At 38.5% G+C, this 15,640-nt stretch overlaps 2 protein-coding genes across 5 annotated transcripts in view; one reads left to right on the forward strand and one right to left on the reverse strand.

The window, feature by feature from the left end:
- LOC575057 (ubiquitin carboxyl-terminal hydrolase 7) overlaps nucleotides 1–14,350 on the forward strand; it is a 50,720-nt gene extending 36,370 nt beyond the window's left edge. For 3 of the 4 annotated variants that reach the window (XM_030998815.1, XM_030998822.1, XM_030998838.1), the window contains 9 exons: nucleotides 368–476; nucleotides 1,423–1,500; nucleotides 2,461–2,561; nucleotides 2,992–3,091; nucleotides 4,239–4,355; nucleotides 4,920–4,991; nucleotides 10,875–10,923; nucleotides 11,442–11,492; nucleotides 12,030–14,350. In XM_030998815.1, coding sequence (XP_030854675.1) covers nucleotides 368–476; nucleotides 1,423–1,500; nucleotides 2,461–2,561; nucleotides 2,992–3,091; nucleotides 4,239–4,355; nucleotides 4,920–4,991; nucleotides 10,875–10,923; nucleotides 11,442–11,492; nucleotides 12,030–12,130 — 778 coding nt within the window. In that variant the 3' untranslated portion in view covers nucleotides 12,131–14,350. The remainder of the gene's footprint in view (nucleotides 1–367; nucleotides 477–1,422; nucleotides 1,501–2,460; nucleotides 2,562–2,991; nucleotides 3,092–4,238; nucleotides 4,356–4,919; nucleotides 4,992–10,874; nucleotides 10,924–11,441; nucleotides 11,493–12,029) is intronic. The other variant, XM_030998831.1, reaches the window with a different exon arrangement.
- LOC115929553 lies at nucleotides 5,874–10,442 on the reverse strand. The gene is made up of 2 exons (XM_030998845.1): nucleotides 9,084–10,442; nucleotides 5,874–7,125 (listed from the first exon to the last, which is right to left on the reverse strand). The coding sequence occupies exon 1, from the start codon at nucleotides 10,424–10,426 to the stop codon at nucleotides 9,104–9,106; it is 1,323 nt and encodes a 440-aa protein (XP_030854705.1). The 5' UTR covers nucleotides 10,427–10,442; the 3' UTR covers nucleotides 5,874–7,125; nucleotides 9,084–9,103.
- Nucleotides 14,351–15,640: the final 1,290 nt, after the last annotated feature.

Genomic DNA, 15,640 nt, shown 5'->3' on the forward strand with positions numbered 1-15,640 from the left:
TGAGGATGATGATGATAATGATGATAATGATGATGATGATGATGATGGTTGATAATGATGATGATGATGATGATTTTAATGGTGATGATGTTGATGACATTGGTGATGATGGTGATGGTGTTGACAATGGTGATGACGATGATGACGATGTTGATGGTGATGATGGTGATGACGATGATGATGGTAATGACATTGGTGATGATGGTGATGACGGTGATGACAATGATGATGATGGTAATGTTGATGATGATGATGAATGATATAATAATGATGGTGATGGTGGTATTAAATGATCAATACCATGAACTAAAATAAACCCTCCGTCCCACCTACCCATTGACTGAGCTGCGTCTCCTGTTTGCTTTAGTCACAGAGATGGACCTGGCCATCCTCTAAGATGTACGTTTGAAGGTACATTACGAGATCTCCTACCGCCCACCAAGTCAAGGCAACCTAGGAAACTCTACTATCAGATGGTGAGTGCATTCATATGTTTAAGTATGTGAGTCAAACACCCAAGAGGCATATCTTGTGTTTTGTATGGAGGGGGGGGGGGGGGTACAGTTTCAAAATTCTATAAAGCAAAAAAACCAACAAAAAAAACCATGATAATCAAAAACTTTTGTTTTTAACAAAAAACAAAAAAAAATGTTTCCAATCTTAATATTATTTAAAATGTCTCTAGCAAACTATGTTCTCTAGATGCCTTTTGGGTGAGAACAAAAAAGAGAGTGTGGGGCACATTTTCTTTTGGGTACTTATGTTTTCAGCTTGTCGCAATTTTGTTTCGTTTGTTTTGATTTGGATATCAATAAATTAGTTTGAATTGAATTTGTAAGCAATAGTGGGTTATAAAGTGTGGGGGGCATGGACCTGTTGTGTGCCCAACCCGTTTGTGTGCCCAACCCGTTTGCAACTGAATTGCTCCACCTGCACTTGGCCTGTAAATGTGACATTAATCAACCCATTTTGTTTGGTTAAATATCACAATAAATATATGTGAGCAGTTTGAAAGAACCAGTCGTTTCAAACAGTGACATTTTTTTTATTCAAGTTAACATCATGGCTATCTTTCTATTTGTTCTTACTTGCTTTGATGTTTTGATGTAAACATTTATTTATTTTTATATATTTTTTTCCCATTTGCTATGTTTTTCTTCATATATATATATATATGTGTGTTTTTGAATATGATTGTATGTTTGATGTAAACTTGCATTTTTAGTCTTTGGACATTTTGACAAGTCTTGAAGAAAACCTTATTTGAATTGAATTGAATTTAGCTTTAATGTAGCATTAAATACCATGATGAATATATCTCTGAGCAGTGACAGAATCACTTTTTTTTTTTTAATAAACAGTATCCTTTTATTTCACATTCATATCAAGTCCACCTTTCTCTCACTTCTCTTTGACACACAGTTGAATATCAGGATAGATGAACTAGAGAACAAGAGGCAGTTCAAGTGTATATGGGTCACAGATAAGCTCAAGGAGGTGGTAAGTCATTCACCAATATATAAAAAACATCCAGGGCAGTGTTTCACAAATATCCTAAGTTTAACCAATCTCTAAGTTGGACTTAACTATTATGGAGAGCCATTTGTAGCCTTAAAATAAATAATATTCAAAAGCAAAACTTCAAGTATTTTAGACTTTTCATAAATTCCACATCAAGAACATGAAATCTCATTGATAATAGAAAATATGAATATTTTGAATCAACATTTTATGCTTAGAGTAAAGTTCAACTTGAGACCTTTGTGAAACACACCCCCCCCCCAGGTTTATTATTACGTGGCTGCCAATGATTCCTATATTTTTGGCCTTCAAGCTATTGTTTTGAACCATAGATTCCTCTCTTTTTCTAAAATACTTTTTGTGAAATGTATACAAAATAGACTGTATTCCTAATTTTGCCTTGAGAGATTCCTCATTTTTGCTGTGAAAGATTGGCAGGTATGTTATTAGTATTGGGTATTTGGCGTCGGGAAAAGCGAACTATATCACTGTGACCCTCTGGTCTCTCCTCCCTGTATAACTGATTGGGGTGTACAGGTGTACCACAACACTGATGATGCCTACTCCTATTGAAGTAGTGCAGTGCAAAGGGGGTGACTGTCCTCTACACAGGGTCTCAATTGAATGTCCTATCCAAGGGACACACTGTAACATAGCCTGCATCTGTGAAACAGGGGAGGCACGTAAACACGCAATGCAGGCTTCAGACACTTGCCTAAGTTGGATTTGAATCCATGATCTGTCAACAGGCAGACACTTCAGCGACTAAGCCAAATTGCCTCCCGTCAAGAACAAAACATTGGATGTCTGATTACGGAACATCAGGCCCTGTCTGTCTTTTTAACATCTTTAGGGCATGGGGAGAAATGTCTCTAAAATGAAAGAGTTCCTCAGCTGATTTGTTTCATTCTATTTTACCGTCATGTCTTTTATTTGCAGGAGGTTGTACTATATCCTAACAAGACGGACACAGTCAGAGACATGTTGGAGGAATCTAAGAAGCATGTACAGCTCGCAGAGAATGGCACTGGAAAACTTAGGTAAGTGTCAGAAGCATCATACATCCAATCATTCTGAATGTCCACAACTGATCAGTTCATCTCCAGATCGGCAACACTATGTATTTTTGTTTCTTTTATTGCCAATTAGAAAGAAGGATTTGACTGAAACTTGTGGAGTTTAACAATATGACATCTGTATTTTAAAATAGTTGTTGCAAATATACTGTGAAACCTTTTCCCAATTGAAGGATTTCAGTGCTTAACTACTAGGGTGAAAGGTCATGTAATACAGCAAAAATAGGTGCAGGATGTGAAGAAATGATTGCTTTTTCTTTAAGGCATTTTGTTCTTTCCATAAAATTCTCTTTCTCCAACATGTTGGTATGATCTTTGTCAATTTTTTTTTTACTCTTGTATATGTGCAAAAATTCACTTTGATGCAATTTTTTGTCTCTGTCTTGATTCGCAGGTTATTAGATATCATCAGTAACAAGATCTTCCAGCAGTTTGCAGAAGACACACCCATCGAGAACCTGGCCTTACAGGGGACCAAGATGTACAGACTAGAAGTGAGCTTCAGTTTCTATCAATATATTGTAGTTGGCTTTGCCTTTAAAAGTATAATTGTTATGGTATAATGTCTTTTGAACGAGGTAAATAGCGTATTTTCTATTGCTACATACATATCGTATTTGGCATTAGATGGAAAATATATCATTGCTGGTAAAGGCTCTATTTTCTGTTGATATGTATAACAAGAACTCAACAATTGAGTGCATATATGCAGGGCCTCTGTAAATTTTTCATTTCATTTATTTTCATATTTCTCATAAGCATATATATACACATACCTGCCAACCTGAGACAAGAGAAATTAGGAGTAAATTTTTCTGGATGGACTACGAGGTCGCGAACCACCGAAGGATTGGGGTAGTAGCCCGTAGATTGGGGGGGGGGGGGAACTAACGATCACGTTCGGGCTGCGCTGTGTATATCTTCTATGAGCTCGAGCGCGGATGTCGGCGTGATCTGGTTATCAGTGCTGTGTTATGCTTTAGTCTTATACATATTGGTATTTATTGAGCGCCTTTACATGAACATGCTCAAGGCGCTTTACATTTCGAAATACAAACATAATAGTTATATACTCTCCAAGTGCATTACACTCTAAAAAAAAAATAAAAAATAAAAAATAAAAAAAAATTTAAAAAATTTAAAAAAATCGGAGTTTTGAGGCATGCATTCGGAATTCGGAGTTGGTATGAAAAATGCGGAGGAACTCCGCCTAAATCGGGGTGGTTGGCAGGTATGTATACATATACATTTCAAATAAAGTACAAAATTGTTTTATTCAATAACACATAATAATAACAAAGATAAGTGGTCAATATGAATTAGTGATTTAACTAAGAGAAATATGATGGGACCTACATGAAAGCAAGCTTGTAAAGCTGTAGGCCCCAGTAAAGTATTTGTGGTAAATGAAATGCATGACTTTGTATCTTCTGAAATGCCCAGGAAATTCCTCAATACCAATACAAGTTAAGGGATGATGAGATGATAGTATATGTAGCTCACTTTCAAAGGGATCTCTACTTCTTGTTTTCTCTTTTCACTTAGTAATTCCTGAAGACAATCTTAATTTAGTCATGATGATAGTGCAAGATGGCATACACCTGTATTTCTTACTATGTATTTTTTTTCTCCATTGCTCAGGAAATTCCTCAAGACCAATACAAGTTAAGCGATGATGAGATGATAGTATGTGTAGCTCACTTCCAGAAGGATCTCTACAACACGTTTGGTACACCCTTCTTTGTCAGGTTAAGAGAGGTAAGAAGCTAATAACTCTAATAATTTTGTCATCCTGCCAGGTCTCCATTTCTCTCTTGGGTATGGAGTGGCAAATGTAGATTAATGCCTTGCCAAAGGACAATAGATACGACACCTGAATGTCAAGCACTCTTTGCTTTTCTCACTTAACTCTGTGGTGTTGGTTTATTTGAAGCAGATTACCTCCTCATGCCTCAATAGGCTTTCAAATTCTGCCACTTTGTTCCAGTTACCGGGAGGCTTAAAATTACAGAGAATTAATTCTTCATTGTGAGACAAGCATCAAAGAGAAAAAATGATTCATTGTCATTCACAAATCGATAGAACCGTAGTCCTAAGATATTTTTGTATACTTTTCACTTATTTTCCATGTTATTGATCATGCCAAAAGAGGCAATAGTGATTGTCAATGATACAGATAACAATGATCTCTGAAGTACTTTTTTTTTAATGTTTTTTTTAAACACAAATTTAATGAGGTGTTTTTATTGGTACTTTCAATTGTTTTACAAGTGATACATGGATGACAGTGAATGATAATTCATCTTCTGTTCAATTTGACAGGGCGAGGCATTCTCCAATGTTAAGGAGAGGATACGAGAGCAACTAGACGTCTCTGAGAAGGAGTTAGAAAAGGTATTTAATGGAACTTCAAGAACACTGTATTAAAGACCCTATCCGATGAAAATACAACCTGATATAAATGGAAAACTGAATGAATGTAGAATACAAATATAAAGGAATAAAAAGTATTTACCCTTTCATTATTGCACAAAAGCAAATTAAAACCTCATTTTCCGCACCCCTCCAAATTACGGGTGAACAGGGGTCAAATTTTTCCAAAGTTACAGTGACGACATAACTTGTGGATCAGACCGGTTCACCTATATATCTGAGGCGATGAGCCATGCTTAATTAATGCAAAGCATTGTGAATATGCGTACTCCACATAAGATGATGTCATCAAGTCGATAGCAAGTTTTTAGGTAGACAACTTCAGATTTTTAAAGCTTTGGATTTTGAGTTTTCAGAGAGCTGATACTCCTCCGACAGACACTAAAATGGCATTTGATTAATATTATTGTAATTCATCCATTTCATTTTTCAGTTCGGATATGGTCTTTAAGTTTAAAACCCCAGATATATAGATAACTGAAGTAACCAAATTTGATAGTAAGATTAAACGAGAACTTACCGTTTGAAGTTTGATCTTTATTTTATGAATATTTAGGAGGAAGTTATTACATGAGATCCCGCCAAGCGCATGCGCAGTCAATATTCAAAGCTACAAATGTGGCTACTCTCAATAGTAAGGAACAGGGAACTTACACTTAAGTTTGAAGTTTGGGTGGGTGAGGAGGGCATGTAATAACTTCCTCCTAAATATTCATAAAATAAAGATCAAACTTCAAACGGTAAGTTCTCGTTTAATCTTACTATTTTATTTCATATTTCGTCGTTCGAAATTACATGAGATTTTGAAGCATAGTAGTCACATTTGGAACAACCAACATGTACGGAAAAGTGAACACTGATTATGCAGATTGAATTGAATGCTTCTAATCAATGACTCACCATATTTGACATTTATTGTAGTCTGTTCATACATGTGGCAAAACATTTCACATACAAGACGTCCATATATAAGATGTCATAATGTTGCAAAAACATTGTTCGTTTCTGTATCTAGTCTATTCTAGACATCTGGTTTCTTAATCCCAGTTCTATTAAATAGATAGCTGGTCTCTTAATGCCAGTTCTATTGAAAAGCCTTCTGATGCAGTTCTTAAAGCAGTGTGCTATCTTGTAAGACTGCCTGGGTAAAGTTTCTCTTGTTTTCAAAAGGTTTCCTGTAGAACTTCCTAAACGTTTTCTCTGAAGACCATCCTGCTCGGGCTAGGATCTGGTCCATTGGAAGTGCTGCCTTGGCAGCTGCTGAAGTTGATGCTGCCCGCGTTGAATGAGCCTTATAAACGTTTGTATCCACACCTGCTCTTTGCAAGCAGGTCTTGATCCAGCGAGATAAGGTTTGAGTTGTTACTCTATTATGAGGTCTGGTGTAACTTACAAAGAATGAGTTCTCATTCCCACGAAGTGGTCCTGTGCGCTGGACATAATGTTTCACATATTTTACAATACACAATCTTCTATCAGGTGGATATGCTTCCAATTTAAAATTAAAATCGGTATTTCCTGGTTTGCTTTGCTTCAAGTGTTCATCCAAATGAAAAACCACAAAGCCCCCTTTTAGGGTCATCTTGTTAGTCTTCAATATATGCAAGGTTTGCACTCTCTGTGCCGATACAAGAGCCATTAGCATACATACTTTGAGTGTTAAATCTCTGAGGTTTAAGGAGTTTACTGGAGACAATTTTCTTAGAAAATTGAGGACTGGACTAATATTCCATATTTCTGTATATCTAGGTACGACAGGTCTGAGTTGAAAAACACCTCTCATCAGTCTGGTTATAAGTGGGTGAGTACTTATTGTCTGATTACTGTCAACGAGAATCAGAAAAGTGGATAAAGCGCTACGAGCTGTATTGATCGCACTGTAGCTAAGGTTCCTGTCATGAAATAAACTACTAAGGAATTCTAGTACCGTTTCCACCTCGGCTTGGAGGTAACTCGTATTCCTGCTGTGGCAAAATCTTCGCCACTGTGTGATGTACACTTGGTACTGCTTGCAGGTTGATGCTCTCCATGAAGCTGTAATGATATCCACTGTTCGTCTGCTTAGTCCCCGATTCTCAAAATGTTGCCGCATAACCTGCAACATAGGAGGTCAATATTAGCATTAAGAGGGTGGGTGGTGTTTAACACAGGAAGGAGTAGCAAATCTTCTTGCCTCTGGATAAACAGTGGCTCTCCTTCCATCATGCTAACCAACTGAGGGAACCACGCCTGAGTAGGCCAATTAGGGACCAGAAGTAACCCTCTAGCTTTATCCTCTCTGATTTTTTGCAAGCATTTGGGGATCATACAGAACGGTGGGAATGCATAGAATGCAAAAGGTTTCCAATCTAGCGTAAATGCGTCAACTGCAAAAGCCCCAGGGTCTGGGTGCCAAGTGACATATTTCTCTACTTGAGCATTTAGTCTCGAGGCGAACAGGTCTATTTCTGGTACACCAAAGTGGGAAACTATTCTATCGAACACTTGTCTGTTTAGTTTCCATTCTGTTCGATCATTAAATTTCCTGGATCTTTCATCTGCAATAGTATTGAGCCGACCAGGTACATGGGCTGCGGAGACCCAAATATTTCGAGAAATGCACCACTGCCAAATTTCTCTCGTCATCTTGTCACACATTGCGGACTTGCAGCCTCCCATGTGATTTAAATAAGCCACTGCAGTGGTATTATCTATTCTTACCATCACATGAACGTTACGCTTATTCATGCAAAAGGATTTTATCCCCAACCCAGCGGCTAGGGTTTCCAGGAAATTTATTTCATTGTTTCGTGCCCTTTCTGCCTCAAATTCATTCCAACGACCCCCTGTTTGCTTCTGGAGGTCAGTAGCTCCCCATCCAAGGCCACTGGCATCTGTGTACAATTCTAAGTCAGGTTTTTTCCTAACAATTGGGGAGGAGGCCATAGAAACATTGTTCATCCACCACTTTAACTCCTCTTTTGCCTCAAGGGACAACTTCATCTTTCTGTCAAAATGACCCCTGTTTTGTCTGAGGGCTGCAATTTTGTCCCTTTCCATTGATCTATAGTATAAGGGGCCATACTCAACCGCAGGGAAAGTTGCTATGACCTTCCCAATCACTCGTGCTACCATTCGTATTGATGGGAGGTACGTGCCCATTAATTCACGGCATAAATCTTTCACTTCTTGTGCCTTTGTTTGAGGCAATTTAACAATCATACTCTCAGTGTTAAGAATGAAGCCAAGAAAGGCTAGTTCACGTGTTGGGATGAGCACTGATTTTTTAGTGTGAATGAGGAATCCTAATTCTGAGAGGATCTTGGTTGTTGCACTCACACTCTCTTTCAGCTTTTCTTTTGTTTCACCAATAATTATGGTGTCGTCCAAATATCCTATGACTGTATGACCTGCTTGTCGCAGTTCGGCAAAGACTGGCTTCAGCAATTTTGTGAACAGTCTGGGGGCTGTGCTGAGCCCATTAGGTAAGGCTGCAAATTGCCAGCGCTCACCCTGCCACATGAACCTCAAGTATTTTCTACTATTTGGGTCTACTGGAATGGAGTAATAAGCATCTTGGAGGACGATTGATGCAAGATAACAGTGCGGAGAAATCAAGTGCTTGGCAGTGTGGATGTTATCCATCTTAAAGTGTTGTACATTCAGACTTTGATTAAGCTCTGATAAGTCTAAGATCATACGAGTACCCCCATCTTTCTTGGGTCTCGTGAAGATGTTTGAGAGGAATTCTCCCTCTTCAAATGAGCAAGGTTCTATTACGTTTTTTGCTTGTAGAGCCAAGATTTCTTTAGTAATCTGATTTATTTCTAAAGGGCTCTTTTTGTAACCGTAGAGGGGCTTATTTCTTGAGGGAACCCCTTTCGAATAATCAAATTCGATCTCATAGCCTCGCACTGCCGATAGCAGAAATAGATCTGACGTTAATTCACGCCATCTACGATAGAAATATATCAATCGACCTCCAACAGGCACATTTGAGATGCATTCTTGTTGTAATGTACATGAAGTAGAAGGAGCATTAACATTCTCACAATATTCATATGTGCTACTTACCTCTTTGGGTAATGGTGTAGCTATTTCCTCCTTGCTGCCTGTGGCCGCTGGAAGGATTGGGTCTGTTTTCCCATGCTCATCGTCTGGGTGTGAGGCGGAGCTCTGTATGGTCTGCCTCGTTGGGTTCGCTGGCCTAAAAAAGGCGTGTTGTAGTTCCCACTTGCGGGCCTGCTACTTGGAAAAGTTTGTGATGTGCCGGTGGCACGGTTCCATCCTTGTCTGCGGTATTGAAAAGTGCTGGACGCTTGCGTCCTGTACGGATGGTACTGGGGGCGGGGTGTACGTTGTCCACGCACCACGCCAGATGCAGCTTTTTGTTGTTCTGTAAGATCTTTGACTCTCTTTGTTAAGTCATCGCCAAATAAGTACTGACTCACTGGTGTGGCAGGTTTGCAAAGATGTGAGTACTTGGCATTTAAGTCTGGCTTAATCTGATCTTTGCGTAAGCAGTTGATTTCAAAGTTTGTGTTACACAGCAATGCCAATGCATCCTGTTGTGTCTCAGATAGGCTATCGGGGGACAGAGTTTGAATAAAAGCTGTGAGTCCCCTTGTCAAAGGCTTTTGGATTCTTTGCAGTTTCAAATCACGGCTTCTCGTTTGCGAGGATAGGTTTTCCCATATTGCTGCATTCACTTTGGGGCAACACAGTGGAGTACAATTGCTTGGAGGAGGGTATTTCCCTCCAGCTTCCTCCAACACATTTTCCTCTAGCTGGTGGGACATGAGGTACATGGCAGACTTTGCTAAATCATCGTGGATCGCGCCACCAACCCCAGTAGGGATAGCAAATTTCTGAGCCAGGGCAGGAACTTTGTCCTCATTCTCCTGGTCTAAACCTGGTGCAACAGTTTCGTTGACATCACCCTCATCCATGCTGCCAATGTCATATGACGTAGGGCATTGGCCCATGTTTCCAGTGTCAATATGCTCAAAATCATCATCATCATGTTCAACTTCACGAAATCTCACGTTCGTCGCAGCTGTATATGCTGTCGGTGGTGTATCCCCTGTGGGGCGAGTTGCAGATTGACAAGGCAAAAAATCCACCATTCTCTCCATTAAGGATTCCAATTTGTCAAGTCTTCCTCGTAAATCCGTGAAGTCCTCCTTTTCTTCAGGCTTTTTGCCCTTCTTTTTAGGCCTAGAGTTCTTAGACTCATTCGAGGCAGGCTTTGCCAAGACACTTTTGCGTTTCGTATCGGAGGATTTCACTGCCGATGAGCGCTTTGGCTCAGGCTTCGTAGAGGGGCCCGCGGCGGTTTCGCCCGGGGAAGTTCCGGCTTTAGCCGTGCTCAGCGTTTCGCTGGTTATCTGCTTGGTGCTGCCTGACGGAGACGCCATCGTGTACGTGGAAATCGGAACAAAACTTCGATTTTTGATATAAAAACAGCACAGATTCTCAAAAGTCTTCCAAAAACATGAAAAAGGAGAGTTTCTCTCCCTAATGAAGTATTTTTTCGAAACCGGTGGTCCGAAAAAACGCCCGAAAAATTAGGTATTTTGACTGCTGAGGGAAAGTTACTTTCCCTGTAAAAATCAATTGCGCGGCGAATTGACTGCGCATGCGCTTGGCGGGATCTCATGTAATTTCGAACGACGAAATATGAAATAAAATGAAATATGCAGACCATTCATGATTGTGATTGCAGAGCCAGTTTACTCAAATCAACACCTATTTTCAAAGTTGAAATTGCAATCAAGAAACTGTGCATAACACCTGTAATCAAGCTTTTGCAATACTCATCAGTATTTTATGTATACCTTTTTTTTTTTTTTTTTGCATTTTCAGATCAAGTTTGCAATAGTTGTGATGGGTAGACAGACGTACATCGGGGAAGGTGAGTTGATGAGAAAATGTTTTCTCTGTCAAAAATAGACTTGGTCCACACTTTCTATGATGTCCGTATTCTGGTGACAAAATGTTTATGATGGAATCAAAACAGTCCATTTTTTCTCATTTTTTGTTAAGGGGTGGGGGGGGGGGGGAGTGTTTCAAGAGATCTCTGTCTATAAATACATAGTAAGGGGTTAATTTGTTCAGTGATGGCAAAATAATAGGAAATATGATGTGTTAATATTTACAGACAAATTATTGCATAAAATAGGTAGCCACCACATACTAATGAAAATTGGAAGCTATCTTAGGTCTCGACCTGAGATCTTGATAGTTTTCACCTCTCATTATCAGCTAAAACATCAGTTTCACAAACTTTACTACCAAAATTGTTGGCATGCTTTAAATTTTTCCTGATTTCAATGAAGGTGTGAAAGATAGTCATATACAAAGGCAACAAGCTATAGGACATCATGTCTTCTTGAAGTAATATTTGTCTGTCTTGCCATTGTTTTCTCTCAGAGCAAGAGTACACCGTACGACTGAAAGACTTCCAGCCACAGGGACATGCATGTAAGTATAATCAATCGTACCCTAAAGAGTTACCAATCATATCAAAACATAATTTGATCACTTGGTTTACCATAGCATTGCCAGACATAGCAACATGTAATGTATGCAAGGTTCATTCTGTCCACACACATGGACTTCATGGACGTTATACCAACAAGCAAATTCCCTACTCTGTCATGATAGGTTCCAGGAACGAACATGTTTCAATTAAGATGTAGTAAACCTGATGTAAGAAGGGGATGCCTAGGTTCTGTTACATCATTTTAATCACATGGAAGACGACACAATAGGACACATAATAATAATAATAATAATAATAATAATAATGATAATAAAAACGTTGCTTATAAAGTGCTTACCACTAAAGTCTCTAAGCACCATAATAAACAAAATAGAGTGATAAACAATTACATATAAAACAAAACAAAAAAGTGCAACTAAACCTACAAACTTCAGAATGGCTGGATCATTTGTTTTGGCACGAGTCGTTGGAGGATCCTTCATGCACTCTTTCCCATTCCTCTCTCTTTGTTACAGCTAATCCCCAGCCTAGGCCGTGGCTGGGTCTGGACCATGTCAACAAGAACAAGCGACCCCGATACAACTACGTGGAGAAACCCATCAAGATCTTGAACTGACAAACACTTAACAGACCCAGCCGTACGTACGTACCACCGCTGGAACATTATACAAAACACTTAGAATTTACATAGATATAAATACCGGGGATATAATGATGGAGATTTCGATAAATGGAAAACAGATGGAGGGATAGACGGACAGATATATGGATGGATTGATAGTTCAGTGGACAGAGGAGCCAGGAAAGGAAGGATTTGTAACCAAAGAGCTTCAAGCTGCCAGCAGAGGATTCTAGAGAGGATGGATGGAGGAGAGCCGATGTGAAAGCAACGGCAGCGTCGAGAGAAGCACTTGTTAACACTGAAACGCCATTGTCATAGCTGTTAGGGATCCAACACATCTTTGTGAACATGTGTCTTTACTGTGTGCCAATTCCCCTCTTCATGACCTTAACCTTTTCGTGACCCTCCCTGAGGAAACTTTTAAGATTAAGAAATGTAAAAAATAATGTCCGGGCTTGCTTATAAAGCAACCAGTGCTGTTTCAAAAACGATAAATAGTGATATCTAATTTTTTTAGAATAAAATGACTTCTCCTCATACCAATAATCATTGATTTTCATCTTCACCGCAAATATTGAGGTATTGAGTTCAACCTGTGTATAGAGTTTACTTATGAAAAATTGTTAAGAGTGGCCAAAGTAAACAGGAGGCCTTTATATAGTGATGGCTACTATAAGTGGTCTGACTGTCTGTCTGTCTATATTAGGCTATTTTATGCTGTATTAATTTTAACTTGTTTAGATTAGTTACCCAAAAATAAAAGTGGCCACTATAAACAGGTGGATTTATATAGCAGTGACCGTTGTAGTTAATCTGTTTATATGGCTTGATTTTGGTCTGGTCTGCATTTAGAATAGCATCGATTACACTTTCCCCAAAAGATGACACTTAAATCCTGCAAGGGTAAGAAAGAGATTAATTGGTTATGAACCATGGTCGTTGGCTGTGCTCATACGAGAATGGTTCTCCGCAGCACTGGCCGTAGCCTTGGAGACACACCCACATCATGTAGACTGGGAGACATGCCCACATCATGTAGTCTGGGAGACACGCCCACATCATGTAGACTGGGAGACACTCCCACATCATGTAGACTGGGAGACACTCCCACACCATGTAGACTGGGAGACACGCCCACGTCATGTAGTCTGGGAGACACGCCAACATCATGTAGTCTGGGATACACGCCCACATCATGCCACTCACACCTTTGTGTTTGCGCCAAGGCCATCCATGTGGGGTGCCTTGGCATGGCACTTGTGTCGTCTGCAAATCAATGCTTAGAAATGTAATAGTTGGTATATGTATACATGTAGCAATCCTCACGGCTGTTGCTTGTACCTTACAATAGCAAGGTCATTATTAAAGTTGTTTATATTCTGTACACTTGCTTGGCCATGTCCCTTTGACGTAAGTTTATCAAATGATAAATTGCACACCTTTGAAATTCTTCTTATCCATTGCCACTTAAAGCCCCACCGCACTAGTTTGGCCAGGAGGGATTAGACCTCCCTGCATGGTCACATAGTGCAGTGGGGCTTTAAACCACACAGTTCTGTCAAATATTAGTGCTGCTTGAAGGGCATCTCTCCAGAGGCATTCAATTAAAGTCATTTCTAGGAAAAGAAACAAAGTTGATTTCCACTACAGTATCGTTATAGTGCATTCACCCAAACTGGCAGCATCTTGTATAATGTTCATGTACTAATATATAATGTATTAGCATTGATCTCATGACATCCCTCCAGCTTGTAATTATTCAGCGATGATTTTATCTGTATGTCATGTCGACTCTGACAGTCCAAAAGTACACAGTATTTTCAAAATTCAAATTTTATCTTTCTTCTTTTTGATGTTTCCTTTGTATTTATTTTCTTTCTTTTTTTTCCGGGAGAGGTAGAATGGTTGTCACGGAAATGATGCTTTGCTCAATCAAAGTTTTATAAATCAGATGATCATCTTATTTCTGTTTTTTTTTTCCTTCTTCATATCAACAAAATACTCAAGTTATGAATTTTAACAAACATAATAACATATAACGTTAGTAGCATTATGAATGTAAGTGAAAAGATAAAGAAGTGTTTTCCCTATAAACCTACAATGTACAGCAGACTTAAATAGAAAAGTCAGTTATCAATTACATGAATGTTGCACTATTTATATTATTTCATTGCATTAATTGTTCATATTATTCATTGAATACAAAGAAAAGAAAACAAATGAGCATAAAATCAGGGAAAGGAGTATATATATAAGAGAATGATCAGAATGTGATCATGCTTAAATGTAGCTGATTAAAAGTGAGCTGATTCGACACATTTTAGTGAAGAAAAATCATTTTAGTGGTATTGTATGCAAAAGAAACAAAGAAAAAAAGAATTGCTAGAGGTAAATTGTTTTACCATATCAAATGAGGGTTCTGGGCCCCAATTTCACAAACCTTTTTTTCATTGACAAATGACAAAAATCAGTGACAAATCTGCTGATAACCAATCAGAAGCTTATAACAAAACTGTCATTAGTCACTGATGACAAGTTTTGTGAAATGGGGCCCTGGTCTTAATTTAGGAAAGGCTTTTTGACTTGTTACATCCATGGTGAAAGTTATAGTTATGATGGCAATGTTAAGAAATAATGATACTGAAATTATGGGTGACGAAAAAGAGGAAAATAAATTGAAAGATGTACTGGAACAGACTATCACCTACAAAAGGGCTTCAAATTGATTTGCAAAGAACCAATGCAGATAGTCAGGATAAATCATCCGTCTAAATATTATCTTGGTCATATTTGTGAGATTCCAGTATACATGTACATGGTAATGCACTTCTCATTAATCTCTATGTGTATTGCTGAACACATGACTTGTTGCATCTGTTCATCGCTAGAAGGGCGTCGACCCTGTGTTCAATACAGAATACCGGTAGAGGTTAATACCCCCCTCTAGCTTCAAACATACAATTTGTACATATTATGTTGTTGCTTATTTCTGTTTGTTTTTCTCAGGGGTGGATTAATTTCCTGTCACTCAGTCCAAATTCATTGTCAAACAAATATTTTCATATTTGCCAGCTACCAGTGACTTGCTTCAAATTTGTTTGGTAAAAATTTCTTTTAGAAAATGGAGAAACAGTAATGCAATGTTACAATTGATGATGGTAATGACTGTTCAAGTCGTATAATCCTACCTTTTTATTATTCCCAAGCAACTTTTTTCAATATTGTGTAAGTAACACAAAATGACAGTAAGGCCATGTTCATCTTTTGGTTAATTTCTAAGAAAGAGAATAATGAAACAATTCACATGTACAGTTAACAACTAAATTACCGGTAGTCGTCTGTATTTACTGGGTGTAAGCCAAAAATGTGTTAACACAATTAAATTAGTCATACCCCTTGTAAATTTGATGTTTTATCCTGTTTTCTTGTAACTTGAAAATGAAAGGTGGACTTTACCCTTTGTTGAATACCTGTAGATGTAAGCTTTGATATGTCACATTCTCA

The sequence above is a fragment of the Strongylocentrotus purpuratus genome, unplaced genomic scaffold, assembly GCF_000002235.5.
Source record: "Strongylocentrotus purpuratus isolate Spur 01 unplaced genomic scaffold, Spur_5.0 spur5_contig_861, whole genome shotgun sequence".
Lineage (NCBI taxonomy): Eukaryota > Metazoa > Echinodermata > Echinoidea > Camarodonta > Strongylocentrotidae > Strongylocentrotus > Strongylocentrotus purpuratus.